General features: G+C 33.6%; 1 protein-coding gene across 3 annotated transcripts in view; it reads right to left on the bottom strand.

Annotated features, from left to right (window-relative positions):
* Window positions 1-1,128: 1,128 nt before the first annotated feature.
* ACTR3 (actin related protein 3) overlaps window positions 1,129-26,103 on the bottom strand; it is a 54,776-nt gene continuing 29,801 nt past the window's right edge. Inside the window, exons 3-12 of one of the 3 annotated variants that reach the window (XM_069577769.1) lie at window positions 24,556-24,680; window positions 19,438-19,548; window positions 16,623-16,718; window positions 15,089-15,196; window positions 12,115-12,258; window positions 10,435-10,608; window positions 9,904-9,996; window positions 9,629-9,754; window positions 4,609-4,692; window positions 1,129-3,199 (exon numbers count right to left, since the gene is read on the bottom strand). In XM_069577769.1, the coding sequence (XP_069433870.1) occupies window positions 3,104-3,199; window positions 4,609-4,692; window positions 9,629-9,754; window positions 9,904-9,996; window positions 10,435-10,608; window positions 12,115-12,258; window positions 15,089-15,196; window positions 16,623-16,718; window positions 19,438-19,548; window positions 24,556-24,680 (1,157 nt within the window). In that variant the 3' untranslated portion in view covers window positions 1,129-3,103. Of the gene's footprint in view, window positions 3,200-4,608; window positions 4,693-9,628; window positions 9,755-9,903; window positions 9,997-10,434; window positions 10,609-12,114; window positions 12,259-15,088; window positions 15,197-16,622; window positions 16,719-19,437; window positions 19,549-24,555; window positions 25,416-26,103 lie in introns of all 3 variants that reach the window. The other 2 variants (XM_069577772.1, XM_069577770.1) reach the window with 2 other exon arrangements.

The following is a 26,103-nucleotide window of genomic DNA, read 5'->3' as shown; positions in this document are numbered from 1 at the left end:
TTTATTTCCATTTGTTAAAGTAGCTTTGAAAACAAACCAAAATATGTATATTAAGGGACCTGAATAGATTAACTGCCTTATCTCTTATCAAAAAGGAAGATCAATCAGAACAGGATGATTACTTGCAGTATACACCATTTAGAGATTTTAAGGGTAAGCTATACTTACCAAAGAGTAAACATCATGTTAGAGAGAGCCATCATCTATTTTATTTCCGTCCGTCAGTATTTCCAATTGATTAAAAGTCCTGCCTATCAAAAAAGAGACCTTTACAAACATCTTTACAACCACAAACAGATTAATCAAAAAGACTAGGTTATAGTGTCACAACTCATAAAAACTGCATCGTTAATCCAGGTAACACTGTGCTGTGCTATGCTTAGTCGCTCAGTTGTGTCCAACTCTTTGCAACCCCATGGACCAACAGCCTGCCAGGTTCCTGTGTCCACGGGGACTCTCCAGGCAAGAATACTGGAGTGGGTTGTCATGCCTTCTTCCAGGAGATCTTTCCAACCCAGGGATCGAACCCAGATCTCCCACATTGCGGGGGGAATTCTTTACCATCTGAGCCACCATGGAAGCCCAAGAATATTGGAGTGGGTAGCCTATCCCTTCTCCAGGGAATCTTCCTGACCCAGGAATCAAACCAGGGTCTCCCGCATTGTAGGCGATTCTTTACCAGCTGAGCTACCAGGGAAGCTCCAGGTAGCACTACTATCTTATATATAAATTGAATTAAGGTCCAGCAAGTTCAAACAATATGTCCATGATTATATAAATAGTTTTTTCATGTTTTAACAATAACAACAACAATAAAAGTTGAAGGAGTTGTATTATCAATCTGTAGAACTAGAATAAAAATTTCAACAACTGGCTTCAGGCTTCAGTCTGGTGTTTTTCCCATGTAACATGCTTATGCAGTTTCTTCTATCGGTGTTACAGGTTTTAATCACCTTGGCCAACCTCTACACATATACAACCAAGGGTGCAATAAATTAATGATATACAATGACAGGAGAGATGTAAAGGACGTAAGAGTACTGTTTCTATCATATTATACACCAGGAAACATACAGGAAAGGCTAGAGACTTCTTGTTTCCCCAAGTAAGTTTAAGCTTAAAACAAAATTTCTGACTCTCAAGTTTATTTATTTACTATTCAATCATCTCAGATGGAAAAGACAGTTATGACAATACTAATAATAATACTGTTTTGGGCCAGGAGGATAAAATCTTTAATGCTTATTAATTTAGTTCTGTATCAAAAGATCTTTGAAAAAGCAAAGTGCAGAACAGTATATATAGTAAGCTCTTATTTCTGTAAAACAAGGGAGCTATATTCATTCCCATATGCACAGAAAATTACAAGGACATAAAAGACATTCTAAGAGTGTAATGATGGGAAAAAATGAGACAGGCTAGGGTAGGAAAGAAATCTTTCACTATGTACTCTTTGGTACTACTTGAACAGTTTTTTTTAACAATGTTCATGAAATACTTTTTCAAATAAAACAAGATCTTTGATCCTGACAGGATTACCACTTTACAACATACAGTATGTTCCTGACTGTCACACTCAAAGAATTAAGATTCACATAAATGATTAATATAATTTTAAACATCCATATTCACTCTAAATAAAAACTAAAGTTTACTCCTCAGATCTATATTAAAGACAAAAACACTTTAATTGTTCTTTAAAATTTGGACAGAAGTATATATTAATATTAATCCTGTGTGTTATTTTCATGGATAATGAAGTTCAAGTGTTCACTAGTATTACTGTTTAAGTTCTAAAAGCCTATAAAACATCTCTCATTTGTCTTCTATAAATAACTGGCAAAATTTCAAGTTCACAAGAAATTTTCTACCATATATATAGAGAGATTTCAATGAATTCTACTATTTCAACAGAAATAAAAAGCATATAAATATATAAACACAAAGTAGAATGACACTGCTTCTAAAAAAAAAACATTAGAACAGGTAATTCAGTTTTAATTTATTTTCATCACTTGTTCTTCATGATCCAGATATTTTAAAATGTAATGAAAATTAACTTTCCATATGTCAGGGACTGGCACTAAAAAAATTTTTGGACTGCAAATGGGTTATACAAATGAAAGTATCAAATGGAGATCCAGTTATCAAAATGAAAGCACTCAACATATTAAAAGTTCACAATTATTTGTTTAGAGCACATAAAAAAGTCAGCTCACTAACCAACTGTTGAGATTTTAAAGAACTATTGCAGAGGTTTGAAGAAAATAGATTTATTAGTTAACTTATAAAGATTAAAGAGCTTGAAACAAGTATTAAAAAGAAATTTGTGCCTTTATTAGAATGGTGTTAGGCTTTAAATATACCAATTTGGGTAATCAAATTATTCATTTTTTAATAAGAAATGACACTACAGAACTGCAATACTGGTCCAACAGTCTTGTCTTTACTTTTCCTTTAAAGCGAGAAAACAGAATGCGAGTAATCAGAAAGCACTAGCAGGCATCAGTTAATCCAAGACACTAGCTTCTTAGTTCCAAAAGCACTTGCAAAGAAAACCATTGGGGGGCACAGGAGGGTGGAAGCACTTCATAATAACTGGAATCCCATGAGTGTGTGTGTACGCCAAGTCTCACAGGCTATTTTTTGTATTTATCCTTTACTTGGTCACTTTTTTTTTTTACCCTCAAATACTAGTTTTTCTTTGACTTTTTTTCCTCAAAGTATAAAAAGTATGAAATATAAACAAGCTCTTGCATTGCACACTTCAAAGTGTACAATTCAAGCATTATAGAGCTATCTACATACTGATAAATCCCATCAAATCTCGGATAATTCAATAATATACAAAATACCAGGGCACAGAAAGAACTAAAACCCACTTCTTTTTGATACACGTAAGATTCAAATATTCAATCTAAAGAAAAACACTTAATCATTTTGGCTCTCCTCTACATTCGCATGTTGATATACTTATTAAAATATTCCTGTATAATTAATGTTTGGTCTTATTATTTCAAGTCAGGTTTAAAACCAGCCATCCAGACAAAACAGGTAATCTTTCTTCCCCACCTCCCTAACCCCAATAACTATGAAGCCAATTTTACGACATGACTCCAAACACTGGATTGTGACGACAAATGCTAGGTCCAATTTCTTCATAATCCTTTTTGGTGTGGCATACTTGGTAGAACTCAGGCTGAAAATAAAAACAGATTTTTGGAAAGGTCAAAAATGTAACACTTTTCGACATGCTTTAAGATAAATATGTTAAATCTAAAACGTTTATCAGTCCATTCATGGTAGCTGAACAAAGCTTTGAAATTCTAGCAACTGTGACTCAAAATCAGCTACAAGTCTATAACCAAAACTGAAAATGAGCATTTGACAAAAGTCTCTCCAATCCCCCTCCTCAACATCTGTTTCTCCTGAAAATTTTCAATTTTGGAAAAACTGAATGGAATGGAAGGTTGAATCTCAAATGCCCAACTATTCTGTTGTGGCTTTCCCACACTGTACACTGAAACAAGAAAAGCAGCAGCATTCATATAAGTTACAGGTGATATATTCTAGGTCATGCTCCAAAAACTTCTAGATGAACTTGCTTTCCTCACTGAAGGTCTGGTATAGACAGACTGTTCCATAGTCTATCACCTCATTTCTTCAAGGGGAAAGTTACACACTCAACTAGGTGACAGAGACATCACAAATGAAGACAATTCAAATTAAGGAAGAAAATAACTTTTACCTCTTATTTTTAAATGCTTTTATTGAAATCCAAGGTTGTATAGTTTTCAATAATTCAAATAAATTTCTTACATTTTATTTTATACTGTGTACTACAGGATAAAGCTAAAAAAGTGAAGTCGCTCAGTCGTGTACAACTCTTTGCGACATCATAGACTGTAGCCCACCAGGTTTCTCCGTCCATGGATTTTCCAGGCAAGAATACTGGAATGGGTTGCCATTTCCTTCTCCATGTACTACAGGATAGAACACCACTATTTACTAGGCAAAGGATGTTAACATTTAAAGTATCTTTCAAAGGGACTTTAACATGTTTTGGTTTGGGAGAGGTAACCTATTAATTCCCTTGACTCAGTTTAGAACATCATACTTCTTATGTGGTAACTCTTAATATTTTAAAATATTTGTACAGAAAAAACAATGACCTTCTGATACCTGTATTACTACAGACTTAAGCCTATGCTCTGCAACAAAAGAAGCTACCACAATGAGAAATCTGCACACTGCAATGAAGAACAGCCCCCAGTTGCTAAAACTAGAAAAAGCCCACGTGCAGCAATGAAGATGCAGCACAGCCAAAAATACTACATTAAATAAATTTTAAAAAGAAGTGCTCACTCAAAAAATGTCTAGCAAGATCAACAACAACAAAAAAACCACCCCAAAAAACCAGTAAGTCCAAATGAATTCCACTTTTCAAAAATACTATGTTTATGTGTGTCCAATTTTAAAACTTTGCTGTGCAATATTACATAAAAACTTAAGAAATTTCTCTTGTTGCTCTAAATTGTTTAAGTTGATAAATTATTTCATCTTTAAAACAAAAAAGTCAAATTTTAAAGTAAGCTTCATCTCACTTACTGTGGAAGCCAGCATAGATCCTCCAAACCAAACTGCGTATCGTTGCATGTGATGTGTAATGACTTGTACATCAATAGGTTTCGGCTATAAAAGATATAGTAAGATCAGTTCAATGGTAAACTCATATAACAATTCCTGTATTATTTAACCTTAGTTGTACACACTCAAAAACAAACAAAAAAAGATGTGGAGGTGGGGGTGTACACAGGGCAAAACAATGTAACAGAAACAAATTAAGCTAATTTTATTATTTGTTTTAAAAAATATAACCACCGTAAAGGGAAAAGAACTAATCCAGGTAACCCATGAACACAGTATTAGGACCACGCCCTCAGGGTTAAGCTAAAAACTAAGCAAACACTGAACTCTCATTAGTCAGTCTATGTCTCACAGTGGCATGGATCAATAATTCTGAAACTACTATATATGTATTCTAGGACTGAGCAAACAACAAACATAAGGCTGGTTTCTTACCATCAGAGAAGAGCATTACAAATATGGGAAGGTATAAGGCTAGAATGAACCTTACAGTACTCTGGAACTTCTATAATCAGTATGAATCTGTAGTTTTTAGGTTATACAGAGAGCTAGATTTATATGCATACACACACATACTACATCTGACTGCCAACAAGGCCTAGCTGCCCTGACCCCTCAGTAACAACTGAATATATATCTAGTGTCCAAATCTTGGTTTCTTTTAATTGAAGTACAGTTGGTTTACAATATTGTTAGTTTCTGGGTGTACAGCAAAGTAATTCATATCTGTATAGATACATAGATAGATTTCAGATTATTTTCCATTAGAGGTTACTATAAGATACTGAATATAGTTCCCTGTGCTATACAGTAAAATCCTTGTTGCTTGTCTATTTTATGAATAAGACAAGAAAAGCATTCTCCACTAAAAGGAACACGGGTGCCTTGAAATAAAATGGCTGATTTCAAGACTGGAGAAGAGAAAGTACAAGATGAACTTGCAATATCTTGCTATTTCAGAAAGTTAGGATGTACCTGCAGAATACTGGGGCGACAACAAAAGGAATAAAAGCCACCTCTGAAGGATTCTTACTAGTCAAATATGAGAAAGTCTGAGCATCAAACTTAATAATAGTACTAATGGTATGTTATATCATAATATTAATGATAGCACCTAGAGAATAACTGAGAAATCAGGAATTCAGGGATATTAATGAATGAATAAGGGGGGAAAACATACTCTTTCTTACAGTAAAATGAGACTATGAAACAAAGAAGAAATAATGGAATTTGCAAAATACCATTTGGCAACTACCACAGCAATAACAAAATATGATGCTATAAGCAGTGGCTGAGACTTTGATGAAAAACAAGACAGTTACACATAATCTGAAAGTATCATCCTATAAGATTCTTATTAAATATAAAGAAAAAACAATAACTTTATAATAGAGACACCTGACACACTTAACCAGGTGATCAAACTTAACATAAATCATGCATCTGGCAAACCAATGCAGTAAAAAGAACACAACATCCACTTCTGTACTATTACTGCAAAAAATGCATTATCTGAACCTAATCATAAGAAAATATCAGACAAACCCAAACTGAGAAACAGCTTGCAAAATAAATTTCCTGTAGTCTTCAAAAATACTGAAGTTATAAAAGACAAAAAAAAGACTACTTTTTCCAGACAAGAGGGAAATGAAACCAAATTCAAACATATGATCTTGGACTGAACCCTAGACTAGGAAAAAAAAAAAATTATATATATATATATTGGTTTTGATAATTGTAATGGCCTGTTTTTAGGAAATATATACACTAACATTTAGGGGTAACAGGCTATATTTGAAACTCACTCTCAAATAGTTCAGGAAGATACATGTGTCTATTTGTATACATGGATATATTTATAAAAATAGAAAAATAAAGCAAATATGTTAAAATTTGGAAATCTAGGAGAAGAATATATAGGAATTCCACTAGAATTTGCCAACAGTTTTACCTTATGAAATTATTTTGGTATAAAATATTTTTTTTAATTTATGTATCACAAAAAGATACGGCTTTTTGTTACTAAAAAATCGCTATTTGACTGTCATTTAAAATTGGATTGATGGAAAAAAAAGCAAGATTTAAATACAGATATATAAAGATGTTATAAAGATCCATTTTATAACTACTGAGTAAAATAAAAGATAAGGAGGTGGAGTACTCTAGTATGTATGATTTTTCCTATATTATTAGATATGTTAGCATAGTGCTGACATCACTGAGAGAAAAAAAAATCTCTCAGTTCTTAGTTAGAAATGTGTATGAAGCATAAAAATATTTAAACATTTTTATTTAGCTGCAATCAGTCATTAAAAACTAAACCACCACTTTTTACTGTACTCCAACAGTTGAGCTATTTCAAATCCTGAAAGATGATGCTGTGAAAGTGCTGCACTCAATGTCAGCAAATTTGGAAAACTCAGCAGTGGCCACAGGACTGGAAAAGGTCAGTTTTCATTCCAATCCCAAAGAAACGCAATGCCAAAGGATGCTCAAACTACCACACAATTACACTCATCTCACACGCTAGTCGGAGAAGGCAATGGTACCTCACTCCAGTACTTTTGTGTGGAAAATCCCATGGACGGAAGAGCCTGAGCCTGGTGGGCTGCAGTCCGTGGGGTCTCGAAGAGTTGGACACAACTGAGCAACTTCACTTTCACTTTTCACTTTCATGCACTGGAGAAGGAAATGGCAACCCACTCCAGTGTTCTTGCCTGGAGAATCCCAGGGACGGGGGAGCCTGGTGGGCTGCCGTCTATGGGGTCGCAGAGTCGGACACAACTAAAGTGACTTAGCAGCAGCACACGCTAGTAAAGTAATGCTCAAAATTCTCCAAGCCAGGCTTCAGCAATAAGTGAACCGTGAAATTCCTGATGTTCAAGCTGGTTTTAAAAAAGGCAGAGCAAACAGAGATCAAATTGCCAACATCCGCTGGATCATGGAAAAAGCAAGAGAGTTCCAGAAAAACATCTATTTCTGCTGTATCGACTATGCCAAAGCCTTCGACCGTGTGGATCACAATAAACTGTGGAAAATTCTGAGACAGATGGGAATACCAGATCACCTGACCAGAATCTTGAGAAACCTATATGCAGGTCAGGAAGCAACAGTTAGAACTGGACATGGAACAACAGACTGGTTCCAAACAGGTAAAGGAGTACGTCAAGGCTGTATATTGTCACCCTGCTTATTTAACTTCTATGCAGAATACATCATGAGAAATGCTGGGCTGGAAGAAGCACAAGCTGGAATCAAGACTGCCGGGATCAAGACTGTCAGATATGCACATGACACCATCCTTATGGCAGAAAGTGAAGAGGAACTAAAAAGCCTCTTGATGAAAGTGGAAGAGGCAAGTGAAAAAGTTGGCTTAAAGCTCAACATGCAGAAAACGAAGATCATGGCATCCGGTCCCATCACTTCATGGCAAATAGATGGGGAAACAGGGGAAACAGTGTCAGACTTTATTTTGGGGGGCTCCAAAATCACTGCAGATGGTGATTGCAGCCATGAAATTAAAAGACGCTTACTCCTTGGAAGAAAAGTTATGACCAACCTAGACAGCATATTCAAAAGCAGAGACATTACTTTGCCGACTAAGGTCCATCTAGTCAAGGCTATGGTTTTTCCAGTAGTCATGCATGGATGTGAGAATTGGGACTGTGAACAAAGCTGAGCACGGAAGAATTGATGCTCTTGAACTGTGGTGTTGGAGAAGACTCTTGAGAGTCCTTGGGCTGCAAGGAGACCCAACCAGTCCATTCTGAAGGAGATCAACCCTGGGATTTCTTTGGAAGGAATGATGCTAAAGCTGAAACTCCAGTACTTTGGCCACCTCATGCGAAGAGTTGACTCACTGGAAAAGACTCTGATGCTGGGAGGGATTGGGGGCAGGAGGAGAAGGGGACAACAGAGGATGAGATGGCTGGATGGCATCACCAACTCGATGGACGTGAGTTTGAGTGAACTCCGGAAGTTGGTGATGGAAGGGAGGCCTGGCGTGCTGCAATCCATGACGTCGCAAAGTCGGACACAACTGAGCGACTGAGCTGAACTGAAGGAATAGTTTAAAGATAATCAAAATTTAGGGGCTGAAAGCAGTCAGCTATCATGCAATTCTTCAAACAGCAGTAAACCACAGAGTGCTGTATCTACTACTTTCAAGTAATTTGGGGTGACTGATAGTCTCGGATGAAGCCCTCATTCTTGGTAATTTTCCAAGTTGCATAAATGTGTTTTATGTAGTAACATATTCTCTGAATCAATGTTTTGCTTCAATATCCCACATATAATGAAAATATAACAAAATTTACTGAAAATTTGTCTTATAGAAAGCAGTCATCTGAGAATTTGAAGTTAATTTTGATTTTTTTGACAGCAAGCCCAAAATTACAGGACAGAAATTGAAAGGTTATTTTGCTGTACCACCAATCTAGTTTCACACTATGAGGCTGCTATTGGAGAGGATAAAGTCAGTGTGTGAAAACAGGTGAAATCACACAACAGTCTCTTTCAACTCTGCTTTGTTGTCCTGCTATAAAAGGTATTTAATATTTTGTAGACTCATAAAGAATATTATTCCTGGAATATGCAACAAGTATATGTAAATTATATACGTAAATTATTTGTGAGATGAACATTAAAAAAATCTCTCTCATAGCTATGAAAGTGAAAGTGCTAGTCACTCAGTCATGGCTGACTCTGCGACCCCATGACAGCCCACCAGGCTCCTCTGTCCATGGAATTCTCCAGGCAACAATACTGCAGTTGGTTGTCGTATTTTCCAGAAATATAGGTAATATCCTAGAGGAATAGAATGACCAAGAATATCATGGATATTAATCTATAAAATTAACCACTTTCCATTAGGTACCTCAGGCTCCTCTTACCTTCCAAAGAAAGCTGGCAGACATTCTACATTTCCAATACAATAATCAAGGCACCATCAACCTTTCCACCAATAATTCAGAAAACCTACCTTCAATCTACCACCACTCAACTCCTCACTTAATTTCAGCCTGGCATCTACAGTTCTTTTCAAATCTCTTTGCAAACGACGTCCAAAGTCCCTGAACATGGTTGAACCTCCAGAGAGGACAATATTCTGTATTAGTAGAGAAAAATAAATAAATAGAACTTTTACATAAAGAGAAGTTTAGACGTGTTTTTAAATCTACATTCACCAACAGAAAGAAAATAAACACATTTTTTTAAAGTGTGACTTCGAATAACAATTTTGCTATAAACACTGACCTTGTAGAGAGGACGTCTGACATCAATAGGACAATTCTGAATTACTTCATCTACAACTTCTGAGATAGGCTGGGTAAAGTCTGGGTTAGCAAACTGAAAAGTAAGTTGGACACATGATAGAGATTAGACCACTACTGATTTAAATATCACAATTAAAAATTAAGAAACTTTTCAGTTAAAAAATAAAAGGACTTCTAGAAATAATAAATTCTGGTCTCTAATTCAAATTAAAGACACTGAAATCAGAAATTTCAAAAGAAATAAAAATAATGATTACATATACCATTTCATAAACATCAGATTAGCAAAAATGTAAAGCCAAACACATACTATGACCCAGCAAAAATCTATATAAATAGGAATACTTTATAGTGCTGATGAGAACATACATTGATGTAAAGATTACTCACTACAGCACTTTAGTATTCAAAAGAAAAGTTCCTGAGATTAACTCTCTCTGATACTATTAACCAATATTTTCTGCAGCATAATTCAAAACAAGTCTATCTTAAAAAAAGAAACAAAACTTACCTCTGGATGAAAAAAGATTTCAGGTCCCAAGAATCTCTCATATCCAACATCAATGGAAAACTCTTTCTTTGAAATAGCATTGATTCCAGTATACTGTTTAATCCACTTTGATCCATCTGTATCATACTTGTTAAATTCTTTTACTAAGTCTGGGCAGACATAACTATAGCGCTCCTAGAAAACGAAGAGTAATTTTTCCCTCTTGTTTTAGGAAAAGCAAAACAGAATGGTATTTATTTTCAGTTAACTAACATCAAATGAAAAAATATCTTCAGAAAATAAAATTCAGAGACTAAGATGAAGAAAATTTTATGATAGGATGTTATCATATGTATAGTACAAATAAACAGCTCATCTCCTGGGCTTCACATACAAATAGAATAAGACTTAACAAAGAGTCGATTTCTAATATTTCAGTGCTACTTCATGAAAGCACTCATTAATGTCATACAAAATTTTATACTGTTTCAATAATTAAAGGACTTTATATTTTATCAAAGAGAAAAGATAAAATACACAAAGAATAGCAGAATAAATACCTGACATAACCACACAAATTATAATACAGTAAGAGGTACAAATTATTAGGTATAAAATAAACTTTAAGGATATATTATACAACATGGGGAATATAGCCAATATTTTAAATGAAGTATGATCTTTAAAAGCTATGGCTCACTATGCTGTACACCTGTAACATATATATTAGAGCAACTATGCTTCAGTAAATAAAATTTCTGAGGTGACTTTTGGCAACCATTAACAAATTCCTTTACTATCTAGGAAGTGGTAAATTCATTTTCATTCCTAATCTCCGATAAGCAAGGAAAACACTATAATCATGCAAAGACTGTCAAATCAATGGAATTATCTTTACCTGGCAAGTTTTGCTTTTATGAAAAGCATATATAAAAACATACTTCACATTTTTCTTCTATCTGCCATATCATTTGAACCAACCACTGCATCTATCCTATAGCCCAATGAATCAATGACACCAAAAATTTTGTTGTAACAGATAACTGTTAGAATCAGAAATAAAGAAATCAGTGAAAATTGAGATGTGAGGACTCTGAAGTGAACTAATTACAGGCATACCCCATTTTACTGTGCTTCGCCAATAGTGTATTTTTTACAAACTGAAGATATCTGGCATCTGCATTATCAGATGACAGCATGCTTTAGCAATAAATATTTTTTAATTAAAGTATGGGATTCCAAATTAAAGTATGTACATTTTATAGACATAATGCTAATGCCACTTAATAGACTGTAGTGTAACCATAACTTTTAAATGCACTGGGAAACCAAAAAATTTGTGTGACTTGCTCTTTTGTGATACTCCCTTTCCCACAGTGGGTCAGAACAGAACCCACAGTACCTCCAAGGCATGTTGCATTTATTTTACTAAAGACAGTAACTATGTTGAAGTCAGTTTATATAAATGTCCTTATATGTTAGTCCTCTCAAATGTGAAATGTGGTGAGAGCAAGCAGCAAGTTGCTAAGCCCCCAAAATTTCCTATAAGAAATACAGAGAAAAAATATAAATAAGAATAGTGGTTTGTAACTGGGTAACAAAAGCTTTTTTTAAACTACTGTTCTTAAGAATTTTTCCTGTTAATATTATAAACATGACTTTAATTTCTAACTGAATTATATTCACAGCATTATTTTTTACCTTCACTGCCTTAGCAGTTTCCAAGGATTGCTCTGGAGGAATTCCTACTTCTCGGTCTCTCAACAATTGCTGAATAAAATATGTTATATCTCGTCCTGCGATTGGAATGTGCTTAATACAGCTGCCAATCACATACCCTTCAGCCTAGATGGGGAAAAAGTGTCAAATTTACTTTCAATGTTTTCAACAATCACCTGAACTAATCATTAAAGACCAATTTCTTAGATTACTACACTTGTATCCTTAAGTATTGCTTCATTCCAGGAAAATTCTTCTAGTCTTTATTCCTCAACTGTATTCTTTACAGCTAACTTACCACAGAATTTACAATACTGTACAGACACCATGAATAAGAATGGCAAGTTAGATTTATTATCCCACTGCTAAGAGTTTATAACAAAGACTGAAATGACTCAACAACAAAGAAATAGTGAATTTTAGAAGTATTAAAGGTTTTATATAACAGACTTCAAATAGGATATCATTATAAATTTACTATAATTTCAGAAAAAATTTTAAATTGCATTGTAGGAAATTTAATCATTAGCACACATTTTCTATCATTTATAATGAAGTAGGTACCAACTTAAGTCTGACATAGTCCATGCACCATAATACTTCCAAATAATTTTACAGAATGAATTCATAAATTTACTACTATAACTCACAAGTACAAAAATAATGTAACAAAATTAAATTTCATTAACTTGTTATTTATGAAAAGGTAGAATATTATTATTAGATTATGGTAAGTTAGAGATGTTTACTATAAACCATACAGCAAAACTCACCAAAATCAAATGACAGTAACAAAGAAATACACAGCATAGCCAAGTCAGTAAAAAAGATAAAATGAAATTATAAAAAACACTCCATAGTTCAAAAGAATGCAGGAAAAAATAATAGGAATACCCAATTCTTAATATGCTTCATAAAACTGTTCCAAGTTGGTAGCTTCTTTTTGCAAATTACCTACTCCAATATTAATTATAAGGATAAAGACATTATTGCTTAACTCTGTAGATATTAAGAAAAGGCTGCAGTCAGGAAGAACAAGTCCAAATCCTAGCACCATGACCTACTTGGTGATGTTAAGGAACTCATTTGCATATTATAAGTAAGTAAACTGAGGTCCTTAAAGGATAATATAACCTACAATGTAGATCTTGAGGTTAAAATGAGAATTTTAAATGAACAATTTAAGAATCTTTATGTATCTCTAAGCAGTATACATGTATCCATTATTTAATCCTCAAAACAGTTTTATTAAACAGATTGCTATTATCGTTCTCATTCTGGAAAAAAAAAAAAGGAAAAGAATATGTAGCACTAAGAAAAATATGCCAACTAAATTATAAAAAGCTATCAAAATAGACACACCCTAATATCCAAGATATTAAAATATCCCCCATTGCAATACAATAAAATGTAGAATAGCCATATAAAAAGATATTATTTGGCAATAATAATAAGTGAAGTACTAGACATGCTACAAACACTGGACTATGTGAGAGGACAATCACAAGAGTGCAGGACTCCGTTTATATGAAATATCCAGAACAAGCAAAACTATAGAATCAGAAAAGGTAGACTGGGCTAAAGGTAAGTGGGGAGAGTGAATGCTAAAAGATATAAGGTTTCTTTTTAGAGTGATAAAAATGTTTTTACTGACTCTGGTAATGATGTAGTTTATGAATATACAAAAAACACTGCATGGTACACTATAAATGAATGAACTGTGTGGCGTGTGAATTACAGCTCAAAAAAGTTTCTTTCTTTTTAAAAAAAAGGGCAAGTACTACTAAAACTATTATGATATCAGGAGGGTGAATTATGACATCTAACCTAAGACAGAGGGTGAGATGGCTGGACGGCATCACCGAATCGATGGACATGAGTTTGAGTGAACTCCAGGAGTTGGTGATGGACAGGGAGGCCTGGCGTGCCTGCGGTTCATGGGGTCACAAAGAATCGGACACAACTGAGCGACTGAACTGAACCTAATAATCACTCTGAGGATGTAATTGTCAACAGAGGTTGCCCACTGCATTAAAATGAGGAATAATAATAATGAAGAAATAAAAGTTCAAAACAATTTCATTCTTTGCATGATATTCAATATAACATAGAAAATTTTTTAAAGAGAAACATTTCTATATATACCAACCCAATCAGTATGAATTCAAGCAATAATTCTGAATCTATTGGGCACAATGAAAAAATTTTATTTGTCAATAAAAATTAGAAGTAGAAAGGCTTTGGCAGAAAAATGCTTTCTCTCATAAATAATCCAATCTGATGAATTTTTTTAAATGTGCTTGATTAAACCCATGCAAAGCACAAACAAAACTTGAGCTTTTTAATTCAAAAAATGTAATTCCCCAAAAGTCACTGATGGTCATGTGCTTTCAACTAACTGCCATTTTAGTAGAAAGCTAACACAAGTATGAAATCTGTTAATGAAGAAGAATAAGAAAAACTATTCATTGGCTGTGGAGTAGGAAATGGCAACCCACTCCAGTACTCTTGCCTGGAGAATCCCACGGACAGAGGAGTCTGGCAGGCTATAGTCCATGGGGTTGCAAAGAGTCGAATATGGCTGAATGACTTAGCACATTCACTGGCTAACATAAATCTAAGCTGGAAAACTGAATTCCATTTTTAAGACAAGAAAAGCACATTTCCATTCCAGATATTGTAATTCATCATTTCCTAACTACAAATTGGAAACTTCTAATAATTTTCTAATTATTTTTAACTACAGTACAAACCTATAGCAAAAAAGAAAAAAAAAGGAATTTGTTTATAAAATTCTAATAATGTGAGCAAAACACAACTATAGCTGAGCAATGACCAAATTATAGTAAATAAATATAATATTTCAAGTTTTTTTAAAAGGTGGCATTAATCCATATAATTAAACTTTGCTAGATGTTAACTGCTATCTTATTCAGTAATTTTAAAATATCCTTACCACAGGGATGACATGAGTGACACCGTCTCCACTGTCTATTACCGTACCAGTCAACGTCCGTTCTCCTACTTGTCTGGAGGTCCAAGATGCAGCTAAGGCAAGAACGGCCTTGAACAAAAAGAAATATGGCAGGCAAGAAAATAAAGAGTTAATAGAAAAAAACTTTTTTTATTGTAGAACTTCATTCAATTGTAAACGTAATATCTTTGGAAAGGAAATACACAGAAATAACTTACATTATACAGTAAAATTGTTTATATCCTATATATTATTAAGATAACTTAAAGCCTTAAATTAGTTTTTAGGGGCATATTTATAAAATTTCCATATTTTAATGAGGGCCATTTTCCTCCTATAGCCAAAAAAAAGTGGAAGACTAACATGAGATACTACAGTACTAACATATAGGAGACTAACATGAGATAATACAGTATAGGACTTAAATTCTATGTATATGGCCTACCCTATAACAAACACAAAAGTAAAAGTAAGGTAGAGAAGCACACAACCACCAATCATTAGTTATTCAATACATACATGGCTATACACAAGCATCACTCTTGTATTATTGGCTCCAAATTTTCTAAATGCAACATGCATTCAGGAATATGTAACAAGCAATATAACCAGAGAATAGACCACTGAACATTTCCAAATACTGTGATTTAATTAGGAAAACAAAGTTGATGAAATGTTTTTCTATAAACAATCTTGGCATAAGCAATAAAGTATGGTTTTCCATTTACAAAGAAATTAATGTAACTAGTTCAATTAAAAAAACTAAATTTCATATAAATCCAAGCCTCAAACAAGATAATTAACTAAAAACAGTACTAAGCTGGCTTTATTTTATCTACTTGCAATATAATAGCTGAAAAGAATCTAGAAAGGTAACTAGACCATCCTCTTACTTTTAACACTGGATCACACCATAGTCATTATGGGCTAACAGAACTACACAATAATTTATATACCTATTAAGCATTTGTGATATGCCAGGGATCACATTTGCTACAGGGTTAAGAAACAAGTAAGAAGTAAGCTCTGTTACTAAGAGGGGAGAAAAACTATTCCACTTTCCATACAGATTTATTTCCATACAAATTAAATTCGACAAAACATTAGAGGGATTTGTGATATACAGTATACAGAGGAGCACAATGGTGACAATGGTCAAACATACGTAGTGGTAACTAATTCAAAACAGACTACAAAAAAGGACACAATGAATGTTATAAGGGTAAATAAATGTGTATACAAAGTTTTTACATGAACTCTGAATAAATATTAGTTCCCTTATTTCTGTTTTCCAAAAGGCCTTATTAATTTATCCAAAACCCAACAACTTACTTCCTTTTAACACTTCTCTTGTACTCACTAAATAGTTCCACTGTTCTAATGAAATAAATTATCAATTCAATAGAAAACTACGATATGTTTTGAAATTAAGAAAAATACACGAATATTTTAAGGTTAAATTAAACCAGGTTAAAATTTAAGAGCCATGTTTATTTTGACATCTAAACTTGCTTACCTGTACAGCAATGTACAAGCCAGGAACATTGAAGGACTCAAACATTATTTCAGCAGTATATTCCCTGTTTTCTGGAGTATTCAGTGGAGGTTCAGTCTATGAAATTGAATAACATTTAAATAGGCAATATCAGAATACTGTGGTAACTTTATAGACAAATTGTAAGTGAGAAATAATATATTTCAAACACTATATTTACATAAAAATCATTAAACTCAGAGGTACAAAGACACACAGGCTAACGAAAAACTGTAAAGAATTCAAATAGATCTATACATACATATAACAAGAGTGTAAAATGGAGATGTTTACACAGTTCTCTTCAGTTTAAATTATGTGACTGAATACACCACATCCCTTAGAAACCTATGGGGTAAGTCTGGGTCAGAACATATCCCAGTGAGGTAAGAAAGGACCGAAGGAACAGCACCCAAAATCCTGAACTTCGTGGTTCACCTTTGTCTCAGGAATACCTAAATCATTTTATATCACCAAGCTTGAAACCACATAAGACATTATTCTCATGAGTCTGATTTGACTATTAAATTCTTTTTGTTATCTCAAATAGTTAAACTTGAAATGTAAAACTTTAAATTTAAGAAATACAGAATTATCTTTTTGACCTGGGGTTAAGGAAAAAGTCCTTAAATTTAATGAGCACAACTTGCAATTCATTGCAAATAAAATCATGTTCTAGATTTTAAAAGACACCATAAAAATTTTTTTTCAATTAACTGGGATCAGATCGTTAACTTCTAAACTACTTGATGTATTTAAACTTATTTAGGAAGGCTTTGGACTACGTTCAAGAATTTGGAGATAATTAAGTAATAGTTATATGTAAATTAAGCAAACTAAAAAAACCAAGGCAGTTAAATTATAAACTCCAAGAAAAACAGAATTCTATACAAAATAAAATTTAATCAGAAGATCTCACAAGGAAAATATACAAATAGCTACTAAGCACATGAAAAAGTACTCAATGTCATCAGTCATCAGAAAAATGCAAATTAAAACCAAAATGAGAAAGCTCACACCCACCAGAATGGCTAAGACTGACACATATGAAATGTTAGACAGAATGCAGAGTAACCGGATCAATAACACATTGTTGGTGGGTGTGAAAAAAGGTACAATCCTTTGGGAAAAGTTCTGAAACTTAAAATCAATCATACAGCTACCCTATGGCACAACAATTCCTTATCTAGGTGTTTACACAAGAGAAATAAAAACATGTTCACAAAAGACTTGTATAAGAACATTCACAATACCCAAAATATTCATAACTATCAAAAACTTGGAACAGCCCAGGTGATTTTCAACAGGGAAATGGGCAGTGAGGCATATTTATACAATAGAGTATGACCCAGCAAAAAAAAGCAGCAAATGCAACAACATGTATGAATATCAAGATTATGGTGAATGAAATCTTACCAAAGAGCACATTTTATACAATTCTACTTATATGAAACTCAAAAATAAGGAAAATGTATATGTGTGGGAAAAAAATTGGAACAAGGGTTGCCTCCAAGAGATGGGGTAGGGATTAACTGGAAAAGGGCAAGAGATAACTTTGCAGCTTAATTGTAATGTTCTGTATCTTGATAAGGGTTTGGGTTACACAGACATATGCATCTGTCAAAACTAGAGAAGGGCAACGATTAACACATCATGCATCCTGCAGGCCAGATCTAGTCTACCACTTCTTTTTGTAAATAAAAGTTGACTGGAACACAGCCACAGCCACTCATTTAAGTACTGCATATGGTTGTTTTCCTACTACAACAGCAGAGCTAAGCAGCTGCAACAGAGACCACATGGTTCACAAAGCCACAAATCTTTCCTATCTACCTTTAGACAAAGTTTGCCAATGCCTGGTCAAACCAATAAAATGGTAGGGTTAAGATGTGTGATTTTACAGAAAGTAAGTTTTACAGAAAAGAAAAAAATATAAACAATAATAAACTCTAGTTGATGATAACGTATCTAAAGTAGTTAGGGGTGAATTGACTCAATCTCCAACTCTTTGCAGTGATTTAAAAAGTAAGATGCAGTAATAGAAAGATAACCAAATAAACAGATGTTCTAAGACAATTACAGCAAAACTGAATGCTGAGTCTAGATTGTAGGTGCTCACTGCAACGTTCTTTAAACTTTGTATTTATGTCTATGTATATCCACATATGTGTATATATATATTCACAATCACCATAATAAAATATTAATTTTACCCAAAATTATGATATAACTGTATCACAGAAAGATGAAGAAGATAAGGATACTGTGTTTAGGAGGGGGGACAAAAGGAAAAGAACAAAATACTCATCTTTCCTAGTAGGAAGTTACAGTATCTAATATTTAAAATAACAAATGAAATACATGAGAAAACTATCAGGGAGAACTTTTTAAAATTTTAAAGCGTGTGCCTCTGGGGAATCAAGTGTTTAAGAGCAGGGAGAGGTTAGGAAGGAAAGTGCTGTTTCTTAAATCTATAATGATTAAATTTTTAAAGTTATAAACATGCATTGCTTTGATTAAAAAAAGTTTAAAAATTAAATTACATATTTTATTAGCAAGAATCACAAATGAAATAAAAATCACACCTGCTATTTTTTTAATTTAAAAAAAAGTGTCATGTTTCCAACTTTTTCCCCTCAAATTTACAGTTAAAGATACTAAAATATGATCCAGATTTATCACAATGTTTTTAGATACATGACAAATAAATTATAGCCTATTGAGTACAGATGTAATGAAAACATTCTAATTAAGCTTCTTCAAAAATTTCTTCACTGAAATTATAAGTTGTGCTTACCAAAAGAAAATAATGATCTTCAGGTTCTGCCCTTAAATATTTAAAGATCACTTGCTCCATAAACCTTTCCATCAAGTCCCAATCTTCAACTATACCATGGCGGATTGGCCACTATTAAAACAAAAAAATAAAACAGGAATCAAATCTTTATTTTAATATCAAAAATAAAACAGATCATTAGTAAATAGCAGATGAGGGAAGCATTTCTTAGGTGTAATGACAATGCATACTTAACTAGAGATAAAGGAAATGATTTCTACATATTTTCAGATGTTTCTATTAAAAAAATAATGCAAATATGTCAAAATGTTAAAAACTATTCAATCTAGATGAAAGATTGCACCAGTCTTTCTGGATTTTTGAAAATTTTATAATAGAAACATACCCCATTAAAATTCAGCTTGTGAAAATTACTGGTTATGACAATTTGCTTAATCTTTAATTTATTAGCTCTCACAAATATTTGTTGCATATCTAATATATAAAAAATGGTAAGTAAATAGCAAGAATAGTCATAAATCAAGCAAGCAAAATTTTGTAGGACAAGTCATACATATCTATATAGACTCAGTTTCAAAACTGAACCTGGCAGAACTACAGCAAATTCAAAAATACATTGCAAATATTTTAAATTTTCCAGGGAAATTTGGTGATACTCAGAATCAGTTTGACACTACATATCTACTAGTTTAATAAAACAATACAGTTTCAACATCAGTCAGTAACATTACTTCTTTGAAAAACTGGATTACCAGCAGTTGTTATGATAAAAATTAAATCCCTCCCTCCAAAAATCCATAAAATAAGAAATGTAAAAAGTAAATTAAGAATGAGGATGGTGATACAAAATCTAATTCAAGGTGTGAGAAAGTGTGACCTACCTGACAGGCACATGCATTCTAATAGGAACTAATTAACAATTTAACAAAAATATTTTCCTTTCAAAGAAGTGTCATTTTTTTTCAAGTAGCTACGTTCCTAGTTAACAAACAGACTGTTAGAAATTTCTTTCTAAGTGACAAAAAACTGTCAAAACTTTTACTGAGACACTGAAGGCACTAAGAAAGTTTGTGAACCTCTGCAATAAAAGTTTCACAACACATAAAACTAAAGCAAAAATTAGTATTCTGACTATATGAAGAATTCCTTAAACAAGCAAAGTAAAAGCTTAGGCAATAATCCAAAATTTTACCAAAGAAACATTTTTTAAAATATACTTCCATACACATAGAATAAATATACACTCAGTACCTAAGGATGAATACATTAATGAAGAAAACATCCTACTGCCATTTAGTCATCATTAAACCTCTTATCTATACATTTCTAATGACATTTCACCAAAGCCTTCTAATATACTTCTTAAGCATTACACTTAAAAAGTAACTTCTACTCCTCACTGACTCATTGGAAAAGACCCTGATGCTGGGAAAGATTGAAGGTGGGAGGAGAAGGGGATGACAGTCAATGACATGATGACATGATGGATGGTATCACTGACTCAATGGACATGAGTTTTGAATAAACTCTGGGAGTTGGTAATGGACAGGGAGGCGTGGCATGCTGCAGTCCATGGAGTTGCAGAGTCAGACACGATGGAGCGACTGAACTGCTTTAGGAAAAGCAGTTCTCACTTTGCTTTAGGAAAGGAAAAAAATGTACTTATTACATCATTCATTTTATAACATTACTGGGAGTTTACATATTTTAATGTTCTAAATGCTATTTACTGATTTATTGATCATCTAGTATTGTGTACCTACTATGAATCATTGGCACAAATGCTAAGGCCATGAACATCCTGCCATAAGAATCTATCTAATGAAAGAAATATAACAGATACAAACATTACACTATTAGCTTTTAAAGAAATAAAATACCTAGGACAAGATGAACAACTTGCCTTCAGAGGGAAAATATGAAGGCTCTTATTTCTCTATGACTGAGGGGGTCATATCTTCTTAAAGGAACAACCTTGTTAATTTTGTTTTCAGAGTGGGAGATAGAAGGAAATGTAAGTAGAGAATAGCAAAAAATATGTACAGACACTACATAATATACAAACACAACAGTTATCAATGAAAAACACCTGTGTCTTTAGGGAAAGGGGTGTAGATAGGTAGATGGCTTCTAGATGAAGAGGACCAGGTTCTCAAAAACTATTACTTGCCTTGTATTGGCGTTTTATTCTGTAAGAAATAGAACATCAGTAGAAATTTTCTATCAGGGTAAACAAGAATAGCTTTGATTTTTAAGAAGATAATTACAGTAGCATTGGGGAAGCTGAACTGAATCTTACAAGAACAAAAGAGAATAAGAGCCCCAGTTGTGCTGTAAATGATGTTAGGCCAGACTGAAGATTTCTGTCACTAAGAGAAAAAACTCAAAGATATCAATAGGCTTCTAACTATGAAATCAGGATGAAAAGAATCTATTATTAATCAAGATAACCAAAGATGTATTTTGTCTTATCTTGGAATAGCAAGGGTGGAGTATATATAAAAAATTTTGTTTTGAATATATTAAACTCAAGAGCCAGAGAATAGGTAGGTGACAGCAGGCAGCTGGAAATGGGTCAAGGAACTGGGTAGAGATCTAAGCCGTGCCGGCAGATGAAGGTGTGGATGAGATCATCTACAAAAGGTCTTAAATAAGAGAGAATCAAGGACAGTACCTGGGAAATACTGATATTTGAATAGTAGGCAAAGGAAGAAGAGCCAGTGACAGTACAGGGTAAAAAATGAACAGTAACAACAAGAATAGCCTCTGTTAGGAAGAGAGCCAGCAGAGTAATCTTGTGAAAGAAAGACCCATCAAGAAGGATAAAGACTGCTAGATATAATTGGATTTAACAAAGAGCTTATCAAAATAAGTTTGTTTTTAAAAGGACAAAGAAGAAAATAAAATAACAACTAAAATGCGGAGGAAAGAAGGCAGGACTGTAAGAAGTTTTGTCATTTGAGTGTGCCTGCTGCATCTGGAAGACCTGAAAGTGTATTAAGAGAACGAATCAATGCAGAGGAACTCTGGCCTCTCAGATCACTGACTTCACCACCTCTGAAGGTGTCTTTTCCATTTTGGCCACAGTCTAGATCTTAGTATCAACATCATCTCTAAATTTCTGAAATGCAAGTACACCCTCTCTCTGATCACAACTTCTTATCCTTCTAGCATACTCCAGCACCTCACTACATCTCTCTAGACTTGCAGTCCACAGGCTAATATACTTTTTCTCTAGCCAAAACCCATCCCTCCTCACAACACACAGTTTAGACTCCGGGCTCCCTTACTCTGCTTGTATTTCCTTTTATCATTCCATCTACCAAAACCCAACTTGGCATGATCCTACCCTAAACTTAACCTATATCCAGAATGCTGATCATACAAATCACATAGAACTGGCTGATAAAACTAAGAATTCATAACTACTATTCCCAAATGGACATAAATATACCTGGCAAGCTGTTGTTTCCCCACTCTGTTCATTTTTAGTCTCCACAGTGATGATTTTAAATATTCTCCGCATCACTCAGACTTCACTTTTCCCTTCTATTTCCGGAGCAGTAAAGAAAATGTCATCATGTGTTTCACAAGGAAAGCAGGAGCTAAGTCAGGAAGCCAAACTGACTTTCCTCACCAAATCTATAAAACTGATTCCACACTTACTTCTTTTTTCCTTTTCAATTGTTTATAATTTAAGAGATCCTCCATGTGTGAAGTAAATCATCTGTGCTCTGGATTCCATCCCTCTAGCTTTGTCATCGACCTGTATTATAGTCTGTCTTTCCTGTTGCTTTGATCTCTTTTTCTAATAATTCTCTCACATTAGCATTTAAGCATTTAAACATCTCTTCTATCTTATGCCCACACTTATCTGTTTATTTCTCCTTCCCAATCAAAGCCAAACCTCACAGGAATAATGATTTTTCCTGGCCTACTTTGCTGGCCATTCACAATCCAACCTATACTTTAATCCAGGCTCATTAATCTTCTAAAACTATTCTTATTAAGGTTACAAATAACATCCTTGTAACTAAAGACAGCAAGTAACGTAGGGGCTCTAGGTCACTTGATAGCAGCATGCCACACTGTTTATCAGTGACCTACAGTTCTTTCCTGTTTACCCAGTCTAACTATGCCTTTTCAGAATCCTTTGTAGGCTTTCCTCCTCCATCCAAATCTCAGTGGTGCATTGATCAAGCTCTGTCATAGGCCTATCCCTAGAGAATCTTATCCCTTCCAAAGGTCACTAATATCTTCCAAATATTTATCTCTAGGTCTGTCTTGTTTATAAGCTCCAAGAGCCAAATATCTGTATAAATGCAAACCACTTATAATTTCTTCTTCAAGGGCTTTCTTTCCACATTACAATAGTCTTGAAGTCAGGAAATCCATTTTTCTTATTTAATCTCAGCACTTTAAATAAAGTTGTTTATACATGGTAGTTTTTTTGTTAATGAATGAATTATGAGAAGTGAAGAAAAGACGTATAAAGGAAGAAATGTGCAGATCAGGCAAAGTGAGTTTTAATAGTGTCTACCTTTTAGTGCAGGTGGGGATAGTGACTCTGAGAGCAGACACAAGGAAGGTATCTGGGTTACTAGATTTGTTCTCTATCCTGAACTTTTATGATTACAGTCACAAATTTTTTTTAAACTGTATAACTAAGCCTTATCTATTTTATAGCATGTAAATTATATCTCAATAAAAAAGGAGCAGGAGGATGAAGGGTAGGGAACAAACAAGAAAAAGATAAAAAACAGTGCCCTTTCAGATGACACAGGCTTCAACAGGAGAAAAAACAGCGTGGGTCTGAATAAAGATGGGAAGTATTTCTAGGTGTGATAATGTGGAGGCAAGAGAAAGTCAATCACATTGATGACTCTGAGATTGAAAAAGTAAATACCAGTTACTCGAAGGAGCTAAAATATTCCTCTTTATGGGGAGGGAAAAGTAATGCAGTTAAAGCAAGGCTGGAAGAAGTCACAAGGGAAGAAAAAATTTCTACTGTGAAGAGGCTGAGAGTATTAGTCCTGTAATTGAGTGGCAAAATTACTAAATGAACTAATTTTTTGAAATAAAATGTTATTTATATTTATACAAATCATAAAAATATACCTTTGTTGCATATGTAGGTTTTTCTATTGCTTCATCACCAATGAAGAAGTCTAGGTCATCAACACCTTTCATCACCCTCCTTTGAGCTTGATCTCCCACTTTTGCTGACTCCTTAATAGCAATACCTTTAAAATAGAAGTTATTTATGCATGTAAAAAATTTTATTTTTTTCAAGTGAGACGAATTTTTCACTTGTATTTTTTCATAATGAAGTATTATTACATAGAACATGATCTAGTATATTTAAACTGCTAAATTAAAGCAAAAAGATCATTAATAAAAAAATGACAAAATTCCTTTAATACAATGAAATCTCAACTTCCACCCAGAAACAAGGCCTCAAATATAAAAAGCCCCCAAAAGAGAAGTACTGTTGTGGGAATGTTTCAGTTATGTTCTTAAAAACTAGGTAAACTCTGTTTTGATCTGAGTAAAACTGTAATTCCACCAAGTCAACATAGGCTTGATGCACAATCAGAAAAAATTGAAAACCAGTAATAAAAGTAGGAAAACTGCATGGGGAGATATTTTTTTAAAACTTTTTTCATATACTGTTTGCGCTACTGTGAACTAGCTTACTTTTAACACTGGCATAAGGACCTGTTAAACTTTAATCCACGTATACAAAGGGAAACTTCAAATCATTCAGGTAAAACACATAGCAATCTCCTTATATAATTTCTAAAAACAGCATACAGTTCTAGACCTAAAACTTATAAATTTCTTAACTAAGTTGTAAATGTCTGAATCCTTCAAATTAAACAGTTCTTCATTCAAAACATCTGCATGGGGACTTTCCTGGTGGTCCTGTGGTTAAGACTCAGCTCTTCTACTGCATGGGTGCAACCCCTGGTCAGATCCTGCATGAGGAGTGGCCAAAAATTAAAAAGAAACAAAAAACAAAAACATGCATGCACTTAAGCTGATGGGCCATTCAAATAGTTACACTTTCAGTTAATAACCATTTATATCCTTAATAAGGTGTGTAGCAAATACAGAAGGAAATTCTAAATTCAATCTACTTCTAAATGCTGCTTCTCTAGCATAAGGCACATAGACATCCAGACGCGTCACTACAAATTTCCTAGAAACAAAGATTATGAAAATAACTTTGAACCATATCCACAGGTTTTCCAGACCAAATATCCATGTTCATCAGTGGCAATGATTATATCTGCTCATTATAAAACTACACCTGCAGCATTAAAACTAGTTGGGTGAAAAAAACTCCATAATCAAAAATCTTTTCTTTCATACACAAATGGATTTTTAACATGCTGCAACATCTCATAAGAAAGACAATGAAAACTAAAATTGCAAATTTTGGCAGAAAGATGAAATAGAGAAAGAATACAATGGTGATGAGAAACAAACGTTTAAAATATCAAAATTACATGGGCTTCCAACTAAGACTTAATACAGCACTTAAGAATATAACCAAAAGCAAATTTTGTAAGAATCTTGAGTTAACACATCAGGAATCTCCTGAAATAAATGTTTTAATCACAATACAATGCCTTATAAAAAATTACAAATTAAGAGATTACA

This window comes from Ovis canadensis, chromosome 2 (genome assembly GCF_042477335.2).
Source record: "Ovis canadensis isolate MfBH-ARS-UI-01 breed Bighorn chromosome 2, ARS-UI_OviCan_v2, whole genome shotgun sequence".
In the NCBI taxonomy this organism is placed as follows: Eukaryota; Metazoa; Chordata; class Mammalia; order Artiodactyla; family Bovidae; genus Ovis; species Ovis canadensis.
Note: the sequence above shows the minus strand (reverse complement) of the source record. Positions and strands in the feature narration are given on the sequence as shown.